Source organism: Gadus chalcogrammus, chromosome 16, assembly GCF_026213295.1.
Source record: "Gadus chalcogrammus isolate NIFS_2021 chromosome 16, NIFS_Gcha_1.0, whole genome shotgun sequence".
In the NCBI taxonomy this organism is placed as follows: Eukaryota; Metazoa; Chordata; class Actinopteri; order Gadiformes; family Gadidae; genus Gadus; species Gadus chalcogrammus.
In genome coordinates, this window is record NC_079427.1 from 11,617,107 (window position 1) to 11,633,091 (window position 15,985).

The window sequence follows — 15,985 nt, forward strand, 5'->3', positions numbered from 1 at the left end:
CTAAACTCTGTAACTCCACAACTATTTTAAAACCATTGTTTTTTGTAAACTAGGAAGATTTAATTTCCATTCCCCTGCCTGCAAGCTTGTGCTCTGTGACTGTGTATCGATAGATTGTCTCGTCATCAGTTTCTGTAAAAAAAAAAAACGAAATATAAAAATGATCTAACATAGCTTCGTCGTGACCGAGTGAGCCTATTCTTTTCATAGTGTATATCTATAGAAGTACAGAATATTGACTAATGTAGTCCTTATAACACAATGTAGTGTATTAAAAACTGTTTATTCCGTCTCCATTCACAGCACTATCTATTGCGAGCTATAGTGAAGGTGAAGATGTTGCGAGTCTTGGCATGAATTCAATCAGTTAATAACAGTTAATAACATGTTTACTCCAAAGGACCAAGGGTACGCGCACGTGTGTGTGGCCCCGCGGGCGTCGAACCAGCCCCTCGTTGATTTCCTAGGTGTTAGCTTTGGGCTTGTTCTGAATGACGCCATATTCCTCCCTGCCCTGAAATTGTTATTCTAGTGTTCTGTAAAATGTGGTCATTTATTTTATTTTTTTAAGAACTTTTATTTATTTTATTTTTTATTTTGTACAAAAAAAGTGATGTCTCTCGAAGGAGCAATGTGTGTCTGAAGTTCCGGCCCCACGGACACGCAGGAGGCGGGGCGGTTCACGTTGACGTTTCCTTGGCGACTTTTCTAAGAAGGCACTCGTACCTGTAGGCTGTGATGATCGTGGATGAATTAAGGAATGTTCTGTGGCATGTTGATATCAGTAGTTAAACGTCGACGTGTCGTGAGGCCTCTCAGCCTGAAGCCCTTTACGAGAACCGCCCTGTCGCCGCGTGTCTGGGGGCCTCCTTTTATTTCCATCGGGTCGAACTCAGAAGTGAGTGCTAACCCCTTATAAGAAAATAAAACATGGTTTCTCAATCACCTTTTTTGTCTGTTATTATTCTTCCATGGGGAGTATTTTATTTGTTTGTATTTCCTTAAAACAATCCATGCTTCAGTACGCATCATACGCCACACGGTGGCGGTCGTCTGCTGTTGTTTTTGATTGTGCCATGTCATGAGCTTGCGCCAGGCGCACACCACTGGATCAGGAGTGGTTCCGCTGCAAAAAGGTCTCTTGATTGGTTAAAAAGAAAACCAGTGGCAAAAAAAACAATCTTGTAAATAAATGACACGATCCGGCCTGGATGTGTGTCCAGTAAGGTGAAGGTTTTGGGTCAGGTCTATTTATGTAACAGGGGGGTACTCTGATATCTCTGGCTGGGATCTTCCTGGAGAGCAGCGGCCCTGACTGAGGGCCAACCTAGTTTGTTTATCACTCTGTCCAGGTCCCTGTCCGCAAAACAAACGGACACAGACTCATGTTTAAACACACAAAGTGCTGCCAATCATACTGTGTCAACAGTATTATTGTTGACACAGTATTATTAACAATAACACACAGACACACATACACACACACTTTCAAATGTAATGACATCCCAGCCCAAACCCATTGTCCTGACACAATGAGTCATGACAATGGGTTAAACATCAACAGTTTCAGTTCAATTCAGATTGATCCGTCTATCGGTTAAATAATCAGCCTTAATTTTTTCTGCTCCGTGAATTCGCTTGCAATTTATATGATTTCTATATTGGGGGGGGGGGGGGGGGGGGTTGGCGAAGATAATCCATGTGTAGGAACAGGTTGCACGGCCTGTCCTGTAGATGTCTCTCTCTGCAGCGGGATGGAGACGCGGAGACGCGTGACGTCGCTGGGGTGATGATGATCCGCTCCCTCAGAGCAGGAGTGAGTTTGGAGCGGGCACTGTGAAATGCCTAACCATCATGTTGCCTGGATAATCACAAGAGGACGTCGGGATATCGAGGTAAGCGCAAGTCGTGTAGAGGGGGCGACCCCACTCCGCCTGGCGTATGTACGTGTGTGTATTTATTTAAGGTGTGTTAATGCAGGCGTTACGATCAAGATCAAGGAGGCTGTACTTTTTACAAATTTAGATTATTTTTGGAATACCTTAATTATCCACATTTTGTGGCTCGGGTTTCATCGAGGACTGTTGATGTTTCAAATTAAAAGCCCCCTCCCTAAAAATACTCGGATAAGTTTCGAACGTCTTGTCGGGAGGATTTAAACTTTACTATTTCTTAGTCTTCGTGTAGAGGAATCCTCCCACGGTGGCTTTATGAGATAAGTTGGTCCTCTCAATGAGAGACAATGGCACTAGACGTGCGCTCTGTAACGATCCGCCGGTTTAGAGGCAGAGTGTGTGTACGTGTGCGTGTGTGCGTGCGTGCGTGCGTGCGTGCGTGTGTGTGTGTGTGTGTGTGTGTGTGTGTGTGTGTGTGTGTGTGTGTGTGTGTGTGTGTGTGTGTGTGTGTGTGTGTGTGTGTGTGTGTGTGTGTGTGTGTGTGTGTGTGTCTGAGTGCACCTGATGCGCTCTGCTGTTGCTGCTAGTTGCTAGAGGATGCAGCGTGGCAGCATCACGGGTGAGTGGCCGAAAACATCACGTTTGCACGCGTTTGTTACATGCAGGCGTTGGGTTGCAAAGAAAGAGCAAATGCACGATTTGTTAGGTTTTATTTTTTTTGCATTGAATGGATAACCTTGGGATGGAGTCCCAAGGTACTACGTGGTGCACGTAGCCTATCGGGTACAGGCGTTTAACGTGACTTGTGCAGGTGGATTACTTTTCGAACTTATTTGGGTTGGTTTGACGTTATTATAGCGTGCACGCGTTGTCGTACTTCTAAGGTCATTCGTCCGTAATTAACGTGGTTACTTGTATTATTATTAGGATATTATTTCGAAAATCTATATTGTGCGCTACCTGTTGAGGCAAGGCACTGTGTGATCCAAAATCTTATAGGCTAGAATAATTAATTTAGATTTTTTCCACTTTAATTTGGCAGTCGTTTTAACATAAAGGTGACCCCGCGTAACGTTGGCTCGAGATGATTGCGTTATTATTCGTGTATTCACGTCATTTAGAATCACTTCGTGATGCAAGTGCGCGTTTCACCATATCGGAGTCATGCATGTCTTTAACAACTATATTTAAATTTAATGTATTTTTTGACTTATGAATTTAAATAGGAAGTGAGGTAACACGAAGCAATTCCGATTTGACATTGAATATTAACTTGATCACGACTCAACCAGATGGATGTGTTTTTGTCCCATATCCCCCTCCCCTCCCCTACCACCTCCACCTCCCCTCCCACCCTCCACCTCCCTCACAACAACCCCCGTCCACCTCCCCCACCACCTCCACCCCCGCCCCCGTCACCTCCAACTCCCTCCATCCACTTCCCTCACCCCCACCTCCTCCACCCCTTCCCCTCCACCTCCAGACTTCAGTAAGCGACTGTAGCCGCGCGGTTCGAGATCGACGGCGCCTGATGCGCGCGTGGACGACGACGACGGCGTCGAGGGTGCGAGTGGATCATTCGGCTCTGACCAATCATGGGCGTCCTTCAGCTGCACAACCCCACCCACCCCAGCGCCCTGCTGCAGCGCGCCAACCAGATGCGGCTGTCGGGCACGCTGTGCGACGTCATCATCACGGTGGACGGCCAGGAGTTCCCGGCGCACCGCACCGTGCTGGCGTGCACCAGCAAGATGTTTGAGATCCTGTTCCACCGCAGCAGCCTGCGCTACGCCCTCGACTTCCTGTCGCCCAAGACCTTCCAGCAGATCCTGGAGTACGCCTACACAGCCTCCATGCAGGCCAGCGCCGAGGACCTGGACGACCTGCTGTACGCCGCCGAGATCCTGGAGATAGAGTACCTGGAGGAGCAGTGCCTGAAGGTGCTGGAGACCATCCAGGCCGAGGACAGCCAGGAGGAGTCGGCGGGGGGCCGGATCAACCAGCACCTCGGGCCGGAGCTCGGTGGCGGAGGAGGTGGAGGAGGTGGAGGAGGCGGAGGCGGCGGAGGAGGCGGAGGAGTCGACCAGGGCAGCCGAGCGAGGCACTGGAGGCACGTGCTGATGTCCAAGAAGCATTCCATACAGGAGGGCGGGCGGGGCGGGGGCACCACCCCCACCGCGCTGCACCACCTGGCCCTCTACCACATGGCCGAGAGGGGCATGGCCGAGACGGACCCCCAGCACGAGGGCCCCGGCGCCGACCCCGCGGGGAAGGAGATCCGCATGGAGACGCTGAGCCCCCGAGGGCCCAGCCCCACCTCCATCCAGAACCCCTTCATGGACCCCGGAGCCCGGACCATCAAGTCGGAGAGCATGCAGGTGGACCACCCCGGCGGGACGGACCACCCCCCCAGGGACGAGGGCCCCGGGACCCCCCTGAGGGGCAGCGTGATCACCAGCGCCCGGGAGCTGCACACGGGGCAGGACGAGGCAGGGCACTCCCCGGACGGGTACCCGGGGGCGGCCGAGCGGCACCTGGCCTCGCTGTACTCCGGCCTGGCCGGCGGGCACGAGGCGGGGCCGGGGCCCGTGTCCGTGGCGGTGGCCCCGGGGCTGGGCATGCAGATGGACCCCCGGGCCTACGGCGGGCTCCTGCACCAGGGCCTGCTGCACCGCGAGCTGCTGAGCCGGCTGGGCCAGTTCGCGGCGGGGATGACGCGCGAGGGGCCGGCCCAGGGACAGCTGTGCTGCGGCGAGTGCGGGCTGCAGCTGCACAGCCGACAGGCGCTGGAGCAACACAGGTAAGGCCCCGCGCGCGGCGCAGTCTGAGACCGGACCCTCCGTCGGTCGGTCTGTCGGTCTGTCGGTCTGTCTGTCTGTCTGTCGGTCCGTCGGTCCGTCGGTCTGTCGGTCCGTCGGTCCGTCGGTCCGTCTGTCCGTCTGTCCGTCTGTCCGTCTGTCTGTCTGTCTGTCTGTCTGTCTGTCCGTCTGTCCGTCTGTCTGTCTGTCTGTCTGTCTGTCTGTCTGTCTGTCTGTCTGTCTGTCTGTCTGTCCGGGACGAGTCGGGTGTTTAACTGTACCGCCGTAATCAGGACACGCTCGGAAAGGAGAACGCCGCGCCTCGATGCGCCTTTTCTCTGAATAAATAAAGGTTTTGATTTATTGATCGAGTGCACGAGAGGCCTTTCACCACACGCACACACACGCACACACGCACCCACACGTACACCCACACGCACGCCAACCTACGTCTCACCATGTCAATAGAATATACACACACAGTTTACCAATAAAATAATCGATTTAAAATATATCAAATTGAGTAAAGGAGGGTAGTCAATAGATGGGTTTATTTTTAAAGAGTTCATTCGAGGTTTGCACTACTGGCCGAGTGTACAGAACTCTGTGTAATATAAGTGGTTGATTTGTTAACCATTAGCTTGTTCCAGCTGGGTCAGATCCTCTGTTGTTGTGCTTCCACTGCTAGGAAAGACAGTGAATGAATGCAATATGTGTCTCTACGTTACCAGGAACACCAACCAAACACAAACAGGTTTATAAGACCTGAGGTGGGCCAAGCAGCCGACCAGGGTACAATATTTCATGGATCTCTGTGGACATACTGCATGTTATTTTGTTTTCAATTAAAAAGTGCTCCTTTATTTGGATGATAAAGGGAGTTTTTTCAGTCAAAAATACCCTATTATCACTGTTAATACATATTCTTCAAAGGGTTCATCTCAATACAATGTTTTCATTCGATATTTATGTATGTGTTTTCATATTGCCTCATTCAGATTCAGATATCTTTTTCGGATTTATCAGATTTTTTTAAATAAGAATTAAAACGTTATCTCTCAGAAAAGAGACCGTCGGTTTTGTGTCTGGACCCCATTAAATATCTCATCTCGTTATTTAGCGTTATTTCACTTAATACTCCGCCGTCTATCTCCACGGTGACGCCAACACACTCCAGCGACCGCTGCTGTGGGTTAAACCGGTTTAGAATAAATACCAGTGCTAAGGAAACCAGGATAATCCTGGTCCAGCCAGAGATAAACCAGGTGCCGGTCTCTGATCCAGGTCCCGGTCTCTGAGCCGGGGCCTGGCCCTGATTAAACCATAGAGGAGCTGTCCAGCCTCTGTCTCCCCCTACTTCCCTCCCCTCCACCCTGCCTCCACCCTGCCTCCACCCTGCCTCTGCGAGCCGCTGACATTTGAGGCCCTGTGTCACTGCGCAGTGGCTACAGCGGCCACGGAAAACACTGCATCCAGGGGGACATTCGGTGAGGCTAATTGCTCATTCATGGACACAGGCAGATGTCGCGGATGGGGTGAGGGGGGGAGGGGGGAGGGATGGCTGGACGGGGGAGAAGAAGACTCATTGGTGGGTGTTCAGAGGGCCAGAGTGGTAGAGTCACTGCAAGTCTCGAACCAGGTCGGCCATCTTTGTTGTCCAGCTCTAGATTTTGTGGTCGTTGATGTTGTTTATGTTGTTGTGTGATTAGTGAGACGGACTATGCTGTTGTTGGAGAAGTTAAAATAACCTCTGTCTCGTGATGGAGTGTAAACTTGCGGCTGGATTCAATCAGCCTGGTAGCAAATTATTTAGCAATTTAACAAGCTGGGCTGTGAGGATTTGTGTGTCAACCTTCCATACCTAGTTGTCTTTTAATAATGGAGTTACAGCGCAGAAATAGGACAACGGCCATGGTTTCATATCTGACAAAACATAACTGGCTATGTTACAAATCACAATTCACAAAGTTATAAAAAGCTTTTTGTGTCAATTTCGAAAAAGGATTCCGAATGCCTCAATGTTTTTTGACCTCGGCAACGCTGACACAAATACTGTTATTCTCGCTTCCTGGACTGAAACACTTGCCTCCCCTTTGCCATATAAAGAACGGCCTTGTATTCTGTGTACTGTATTTGATGTGAGCTAATAGATATTGTAGCAGCCCTTGTTTTGACTGTGCAGTGTTGCTTCCCATAGAGTCATGTCAGGGAGCGAGTACTCTCTGTGTACTGTTTCAGGGGGGATTTAAGGATAACCGTCCAGATGCCTTGCACGCTTGGATGTGTTTGATATGATATGATGGGGTTTGCTGCCGGCAGCTCCGGCGTACTCTTTTTCCCTCTCTCTCTCTCTCTCTCTCTCTATTTCATAGGAGTTATGGAAAGAGATAGCGAGAGAGAGAGCATCTGTGTAGGTGTGTTTGTGTTTGTGCATGCGTGTGAATGTATGTGTGTGCGTGTGCGCGCCTTTTGGTTTGTAAAATATGTGTTTGCGTGTGTGTGCGTGCGTGTTTCTGTTTGTGCATATGCGTGTGTGCGCACATGTTTGTGTGCGTGTGTGTGTGCGGGTGTGTGTGTGCACACGTGTGTGCGCACACACACACATCCAGAGCCGCACTGCTTGCGGGTGGAGGCCATGTGTACGTCTGCACTCCGGAATTAGCCAGCTCTCCCATTGTCTGTGTCCTGTCAGCATTCATGCGTTATGATTCACAACTCCGAGGGCCCTTTGCTCCTAATGATGACTCCGTCGGGGGCCGGGATGAGTCGGAGCCAAAACCCCACAAAACTAAAACCTTGTTATTCCGTACGTGACGACGATGGCTTTGACTCCCAGGACCTCCGAGAGGGGCCAAAGCACTAAAGCGTCACCCTAATTTGACTCTGTCGTCGGCCGGCCGCTACTGTACCCTCATGCGTGTGTCCTGTCCCCCTCTCGCCCCTCTCCAGGCGGCTCCACAGCAGTGATAAGGGCCACGGCTGTGAGTTCTGTGGCAAGCACTTCCAGGACAGCGTGCGGCTAAGGATGCACATGCTGTCTCACACAGGTAACGCATATCACCACGCCGTCACCCGCGACACCGCCGTTCAGGTGTTTTAGGGGAATTCTCTCGACGATGTGTGTGTGTGGGTGAGTGTATGTGGGTGTGTGTGTGTGTTTGTATACCTGTCTGTGTGTGTGTGTGAGTGTGTGTTGTGTGTGCGTCTGAGTGTGTGTATGCGCGTGTGTGTGTGTGTGTGTGTGTCACGTACACCCGTCCCTCACACCAGAAAGGATCTGAAAAGAATGCAGAATGTCATCTGGTCCGATTACGTGAATCATCAGGAGTCCTTTCTCTCGCTCGGACTACTTAGGTCTACACACTGTAGTCTGCCTCTCTTTATCTCTCGTTTCCCTGTGTCCTCTCTCTCCCTCCCTCTGTCTGTCGGTCTCTCTCTGTCTCTCGCCCTCCCTCTGTCGAGACTCTCTCTCGGATGAGTCGTTCCCCTGTTTTTTTGTTCCCCCCCCCCCCCCCCCCCTCTTTTCTTTTTTCGGCGAACGTGGCGGCTCGCCAGCCCTGCCCCTTCTGAGTGATGACATCAGCGTCCGCCGGCAGGCCTGGGTGTACTGCCAGTGTTCCGAAGCGTGTGTGATGTCTCTCTCTCTCTCGGATCTCTCTCTTCTCTCCTCTACACCTCTCCTCTCTCCTCCTACATCCTCTCTCTCGTCTCTCGTCTCTCTCTCGCTCTTCTCAGACTCCTCCTCTCTCGGCGCATCTCTCTCTCTCCATCTCGGTGTCCTCTCTCTCTCTCCTCTCCCCACCTCCTCTCCGCATCTTGTCTGTCGGTCTGTGGTTTCATCTCCCTCCCTCCTCTCTCTCCTTCTCTCCTCTCTCTCTCGTACTCCTTTCAAGTCTCTTCTCTCTCTCTCCTCTCCTCTCCTCTCCCCTATCATTCGCGTCCTCGCTCCCCATCCGCCGTCTACCACATTCTCTCTCTCTCTCTCTCCTTCTCTCTCTCTCTCAATCTCCCAAAACTCTCTCTCACTCCTCTCTCTCTCTCTCTCTCTCTCTCTCGCAGATGTGTGCTCAGGAACACACTGTACCCAAATGCAGACTTAATCAGACCTGACTGCTCTCCCAGCTACTTCATCCAAAATAGAGAAAGAGGCGGAGAGAGGGAGAGGGGGGAGAGAAGGGGAGAGAGGGGGGGGAGAGGGGGTGGGGGCCATGGCTCTGAAAATGAAAGTAAACCAGAAGACAAGATAAACCCCCACCACCACTCACCACCACGTCGGCTGTATGAGGACAGACACAAAGCCAGGTGCGATTGACAGACAGATGGTGAGACGAGATACACAAACAGAGAGTCAAGCAGACAAGCACACAGATATTGAGACATACACTGAGACAAACAGGCAGGGAGACAGGTAGACAGACTGATAGATAGACAGACGGTGAGATAGACACACAGAAAGTCAGACAGACAGACAGATCCTGAGACAGACAGTCAAACATAGAGACAGACAAGAGAGACAGACTGACCGACAGAGAGACAGTGAGACAGGCAGACAGGTAGCCAGACAGGCAGACAGACAGCCAGACAGATAGACGCATAGACCGGCACAGACAGAAGACATCAAGCCAGACAGATAGACATTGAGACAGACAGGCAGACAACGGTGGGACAGACACCACGTCAGACATTGAGACAGACGTGCAGGCAGGGAGACAGGCGGGCAGAGGTGGAGACAGACAGGCAGACAGGCAGCGGGGCTGCCTCCCTGTCTGGTGATGAAGTGATGAAGGGGCTCTGTGTGGCGGGGTACACGGTTCCCGAGGAGAGGGGGCTGGGGGATCTGAGGGGAGAGGGACCTCACCTGAGCCGCTTCCCTCGACTGTCTTTCCCGCTGTGATTCCCGCTCCGCCGACAACGGCGCCGCCGCCGACGGAGAGAACGTCGTAACTCGAGAAACACAAGCCAGCGTTTGTCGTGCGCGCTTTTTTTCTCGGTCACAGACACAGACAGACGTAAAACACTTTTATCCCCCCCCCCCCCCCCCCCTCTTACCCTCACCCACCGCGCCACGTTTTTGAAATGACATCTAAAATCACCTTCAGGCTTTTTTCCTCTTTTTTTAAATGTTTTTTCATGTGCGAGAATTCGCATTCACACACAAAAGTATACCCAGTTTCCCTCCCTCCCCTTCCCCCCTCTCTCCCCCTCTTCCCCGCCACACAGCATCCCATAATACTACATGTGGATCTTGTTTTTTTTTCTGTTTTTTTTGTAGTCGCTGTGTTTCTCGGTAAAGCAGCTTCAGATCGGGGCGGTTGCTAAGGAGCTGGTGCTACATCGCTCTAATGGGCTGATTTGGTATTCAGCTCCACACTGGCTCTTATTTTGGTATGCCAGACAAAGTGTTTTGATGGAGGACGATTGCTGCCGCGTCTGGAGACAGTTTGATGGTTTATGGATGAGAGCACACTCCGTGCCTTTGACTGCACACGCACCCGCACGCACACACACCGACATGCACACGCAAACGCACACCAAAAGACAATGCACTATGTTCTCTCTGCTTCTCTTCCCTTATCGCACAATCTCACCAAACACATCGCGGCACACAACAGCCGACACATGCGACACACAAACACACACACACGCCCGCGCACGCGCGCACACACTCGACGACACAACACCGTGACGGACAACAACGTCACACAGCGTGTGCGTCTGCAATGTGGCCATGGCGTTATTAAGTATAAGTGTAGGCTACTTTCGGTCTCGCCGAAACAAAAGGAGCCATTCCAAAATAAAAGCGCCCTTTGTTTTAGGTTATTTTCTCCTTACGCGATGGGGACTGTGTGGTTTTTTGTTGTTGTTGTCTTTTGGGTTTTTTTATTTTGGAAATTGAGGAAAATGGGCTCCTTTGTGTTCGTGTGGGAACCGTGGCATTGTCGTAGCAAGAGGTAGAGCGCGACTTGAAAGGGGACCACATTTAGGCTGCACAGCCCAGAGTTCCCAGAGCTTGTGGGTGTTTTAATGAGTCATTTTAACTTCATTTAAAGCCAGCTGAGCAGAAAATAGATCAGTGAATGAGCCCCGGGCCGGTATGGATCTGCAACCGATTTACATCTCGGCAAGAGCCAACCCACATCCAAACAGCTGTGTGTGTGTGTGCGTGCGTGTGTGTGTGTGTGTAACCGTGTGCGTGAATGTGTGCGTGTGTGCGCGCGTACACATGCCTGTGTGCATTCATGCCTGCGTCTAAGTGAGTGTGAGTATTTGTGTGTTAGCGTGTGTGTGTGTGTGTGTTCGTGCTTGTACTTGTGAGTAGCCGTGCGTGTCCAGTCAGTCTCTGTCTGGTCGTCTGCTTGCGTCGTTGTGCCCCTTTCCTGCTCACCCCCCCCCCCCCCCCCCCCCCCCTTGTGCGTCCATGCCTGCTTGTCAATCAGGGCAGGTGTGAAGCAACCAAACACAAATTGATAAAAACCACACACCCACTCGACGGCCTTCCATGCGTGGCTCAGAGAGCAGACAGGGCCCCTCTCAAGGTGGGTCTTGGGAGATGGAGTTCCGGGGCTTGGGCGTGAACGCGGGGCGGCTGACTGGAAAGTGTTTTTGGTGGATAAAGGGATGCGCCGCGGGCGGGAGGCGTCTGCTGTACAGAGAACACCCAGTCCTTCTGTGGCCTCTCAGGCACACAATCTGCTCAGTGTTCGGGGAGAGATAACAGGGGCCACGGCGGTAAATAAAACAGCCCTGCTAGCGGTAGCGCTGTAGCTCTGCGTTAGCGTAGCGACCGCCGCGGCGAACGCTGATGTCAGGTGCTTCGCCCTCCCCGGACCCGAGACGGAGCCTCTGTAATGGCTTTCTTGTCGGACACTCGCTGCTGTGTGTGAGTGTGTGTTGTTTGTGTTTGGGGTGTGTGTGTGTATGTTTGTGTTTGGGATGTGTGTGTGTGTGTGTGTGTGTGTGTGTGTGTGTGTGTGTGTGTGTGTGTGTGTGTGTGTGTGTGTGTGTGTGTGTGTGTGTGTGTGTGTGTGTGTGTGTGTGTGTGTTGTTTGTGGAGTGTGTGTGTGTGTGTGTGTGTGTGTGTTATTTTGTTTGTGGACTGTGTGTGTGTGTGTGTTTGTGTGTAGCAAAGTATATGTGTGAATGTGTGTGTGTGGGTTTTGGTGGGGATATCTGAGAGATGTGTCAGTGTGTGTGTATTGACGCTAGTTTCCCCACCTGCGTGTGTGTGTGTGTGTGTGTGTGTGTATGTATCTGTGGATGTGTTTCTTTTTAGAGTGTGTGTTTGTAGATGTGTGTGTGTGTGCGTATAGACAATAGTTTCCCCACCTGCGTGTGTGTGTGTGTGTGTGTGTTGGGCCGCGGTTCTTGTCCAACACCTGAAAGCACTTGTTTGACTTGCAGAGCTGTTTAGAGACCTGTGAATGGAGCTGTTTTCCTCCTCCGTTCTCCTGTCTCGCTCAAGGTCCCCCCCTAATGGAGTCTGGCGGGGGCCCGCTCTGACGGACGGCCCCGGTGACAATGCCCGCTAATGGGCTCGTGTGACAACTGCAAATATGTGTCCTGGGGATGAATGAGGAGCCGGTGATGAGGAAATGTTTGTGTGCTCCTGCAGCCCCCGCCGAGGCGCTGGTGTGTGATCAGTGCGGAGCCACCTTCTCCTCCGAGGAGGCCCTTGAAGCCCACCGGCAGACACACACAGGTGAGCTGCTCACACACACGCACACACACACACACATGGATCTAGGCCTGCACATACATACCCGTTGGTATGCCTGCACATACCGACACACACACACCTGTATGCATGCACAGACACACACAAACACACACACACACACACACACATGTATATGTATGCATGCACACACAGACACACACACCGATATGTATGCATGCAAACACACACAAACACACACACACACACACATATATGCATGCACACACACACACACACACACACACACACACACACACACACACACACACACACACACACACACACACACACACACACACACACATACAGACACACACACACACACACACACACACACACACACACACAGACACAGATATATATATGCTGATAATAACAAACACCGACACACACACACACATGGTACACACACATGCGAGCACTCCGGGCAAGGCGAACAAACGCGCAAAACATAAACACACACCGGCCACACCACCAAGCCCGCACATACACACACACACAGGCTTGTTGTGTTTACGTCGTGTGTGACTGGTTGGGTAATCCGTCCGAGCAGGGCACCAAAGCTGCTGGTCATGGTGACTCTATGGGAGCTATCTTTATCTATTCCTGTGATGATATTCGATCATTTAGCAGCCAAGCTGTGGAGGTGGGCCCCTCTCGGGTGTCACCCGCTAATACCTCCAGGCAGCATCAGGAGTTACTGGGTGGCAACTCCCCGCTCGCTGGACCCCGCCAGCTGACAGATGTATCGGCCTGACCTTCTCCCAGTGACTCAGCGCTTAGCCGCCGCGGCTAGCACGGCTACGATGATTGAGCAACAGGAAGTGAACCGGTTCCGTGGGGGAAAGTGTCAGGCAGGGTTAGGGATTTCAGGAGGTTTTTCGACCTTTAGGGATTGTGGACTCAAAGGGCATACGCACAGAGATGTGTCTCTGTACCTGTGGGAATTCAATAAAGGAGAGAAATGTAAACCTGTTTTTTATACTCGATAGAAAGCAACAACCGAGGATTTCAATTGATATAAAGAACCAAGCTGAACTCCACCGCTTGTGTCTGACTGACTCCATTTGGCCGACATGGCTTCAAAGTGACCTATAAAATAAGCAATATTTAAAGTACGCTTCAAGTATACGTATAACATAATTGAACTCCCCTTCTGGGCTTCATAAAGTCCATCTCCTCTCTCCCTTCATATTAGTAACGGTAAGAGAGCGAGAGACAGAGTGAGCCTCTCCTCCTAATAACACTAGAGTGCTGCAGCTTTGCAGGGCGGCTCCGGCACACTGGGGTTGGCTTAGCTCAGGGAGTAGAGCGGGTAGACTTGTAACCATAAGGTTGCTAGTTCGATCCCCGGCTCCTCCTAGCTGAGTGTCCCTGAGCAAGACGCCTCACCCTAACTGCTCCCGACGAGCTGGCTGCCTAGTTCGATCCCCGGCTCCTCCTAGTGACTCTGACTCTGCCATCGGCGTGTGAAAGTGTGCATGAATGGTTGTCAGTCGCTTTGGATTAAAGCATCTACTAAACGCCCTTAATGCCCTCAATGTAAATCTAAACGTAAAGCACACAGCGGTGCGACCAGACGCCCGCCAAGCTCTGCCCGGAGCAGGGCCGTCATGTCCTTGGCGGTGTCCGTCGCTACACCTTGCCTCCTACTGTCAGAGAAAGGTGATAAGCCTCCCGGGAACAGCGGGCATGTAACTGTAACTCCGGCTGGCACACACACCATGAATACTTGATGTCCGCAGACATCCAGGGGTGTCAGCGCTGCCCACGGTCCCGCACCCTCGCCGCGTCCTCGCTTTGTAAACAGTCAACGGCTCCGTTTCCGAGCCCGGGACGCGGGCGGCGGGAGGGTTACGGCAGGACATCACGGTCCCCGGCCGCATAACCCTGTCATAACGTCAGGGTTATATGTGGGACGCACCGGACATTTTATATTTGATTTCTTTTGCAGGCGTATTTTTAGTGTAGGGCAGGAGAAGTCTGAAGCCTCCCCATGTGACACGCGTTATGTAATCAATCGTGCGAGCGGCCCCTGACCACAGGACTTTAAAGGGCCCCTGAAAGGGCTTCAGTGTGAAACCCCCTCCATAAAACCAGATAGAAAAAACAACATAATACTGTAACGGGCCGGGCGTGACTCCCGTTGCTCTCCCGATGGAGACGCAGGGACACAGGACACAGGACGTGTATGAGAGCAGGGTCTATCTTTAAACCCTACATAGTAAAGCGTGGGGCATTGTGTTGCCATGAGGCATAACCAGTGAGCCAAATGAATTTCCTCTTGGCAGATTAACACTTGTCAGACCCAGCAGCAGCAGCTGCACCAGGGCTACGGTCCACCTCCCCGTGGTGGGGGAGGGATGGAGGGGGGGGGGACACTATTTTAGAGAGAGAGAAAGAGAGAGAGAGAGAGAGAGAGAGAGAGAGAGAGAGAGAGAGAGAGAGAGAGAGGGAGAGAAAGACCTTTTCTCCTGGAATTTTGGCAGTGGTTATCTGCATCGGTTGTGTGTGTATGTGTGTGTTGGTGTGGAGGGGGGGGGGGGGGGGGGTAAGGGATGGGGGAGGCGGGGGGAGGGGGAGGCTAGAGGCTTACAGCGATTGCCTCTTTAGCCATTTTGATATGTCAGGGGTGAACGGCCCAGGGAGCTTGCGGAGCAGCGGATCAAAGAGAGGGTTGGGGGGGGGGTAGCTCGACCGAGGGGGGCAAGAGGAGCTCAGTTGGTATTCGGTGGGTGGATGGGGGGGGGGGGGGGGGGGGGTGCGAGTGTAGCGGGGGTGGGGGTTGCCAGGACCCGACATGAAAACAAGATCATGTGCTGCTGTTTACCCCTCTGCTCTCCGGCTCCGTCACGGTGTCTCTGGCGCGACCTACTTGTCTGCTCTCCGAAAAATAAATAAATACAAACGTTGAAAGAATAGATGCAGTCTGTGACCCGGCCCTTATAAAACCAGCGCCGCTCGTTTTCTGGGGACGCAGCCTCGGCCCAGCCTTCGTGGAAGCACGATCGCCGTGATTTAATTGTTTTTTTCCTGAGGACAAACCTGGTGCCTACAGAACTGTTGTTCCATCATCTCATGCGTTAGAAAACGGACAGTGTGTGCGTTAGAAGGCAGGCCTCGGGGGCCATCGGGGCTACAGCCACAAGTGGAGGAGTGGGGGAGGGTCCGGAGAGGGGGGGGGGGGGGGGGGGGGGGGGGCTGTTTGTTTGTGTGTTTGCTCAGAGCAGCGGCAGAGCGCTTCCCTCTCTTCCCTCTCAGGGTTTATAAAAGTGACAACCCCCCCTGGCTCCACACATACACACACACACTGACACCCCGTTAAGACCGGCATTAGGTTCCGGTCCTGTCGTCCACGGCCTCACTGTTTCTCATTACATCTACGTCGTCTCTTACGCACATGTTGAATAGAACCGCGTTCCGTACGGTCGAACTGTATTCTCCCTGGTGGTCTCCACTGTCTCCTACTGTCTTATGAGGACCTCTGTTGTCCTGTTCTGTTGCGTTGTGTTCACAGTGTGCAGAGTGAGTCTCCAGGAAACCAAGGACTCTCCGTCCAGTAGAACATTAGCTGG

General features: G+C 52.2%; 1 protein-coding gene across 1 annotated transcript in view; it reads left to right on the forward strand.

The window, feature by feature from the left end:
• The first annotated feature begins 1,735 nt into the window (after positions 1–1,735).
• The window catches only part of zbtb16b (zinc finger and BTB domain containing 16b), a 25,484-nt gene continuing 11,234 nt past the window's right edge, over positions 1,736–15,985 (forward strand). The window contains exons 1-5 of the mRNA XM_056612088.1: positions 1,736–1,895; positions 3,379–3,884; positions 3,954–4,695; positions 7,643–7,740; positions 12,306–12,392. Coding sequence (XP_056468063.1) covers positions 3,491–3,884; positions 3,954–4,695; positions 7,643–7,740; positions 12,306–12,392 — 1,321 coding nt within the window. The 5' untranslated portion in view covers positions 1,736–1,895; positions 3,379–3,490. The remainder of the gene's footprint in view (positions 1,896–3,378; positions 3,885–3,953; positions 4,696–7,642; positions 7,741–12,305; positions 12,393–15,985) is intronic.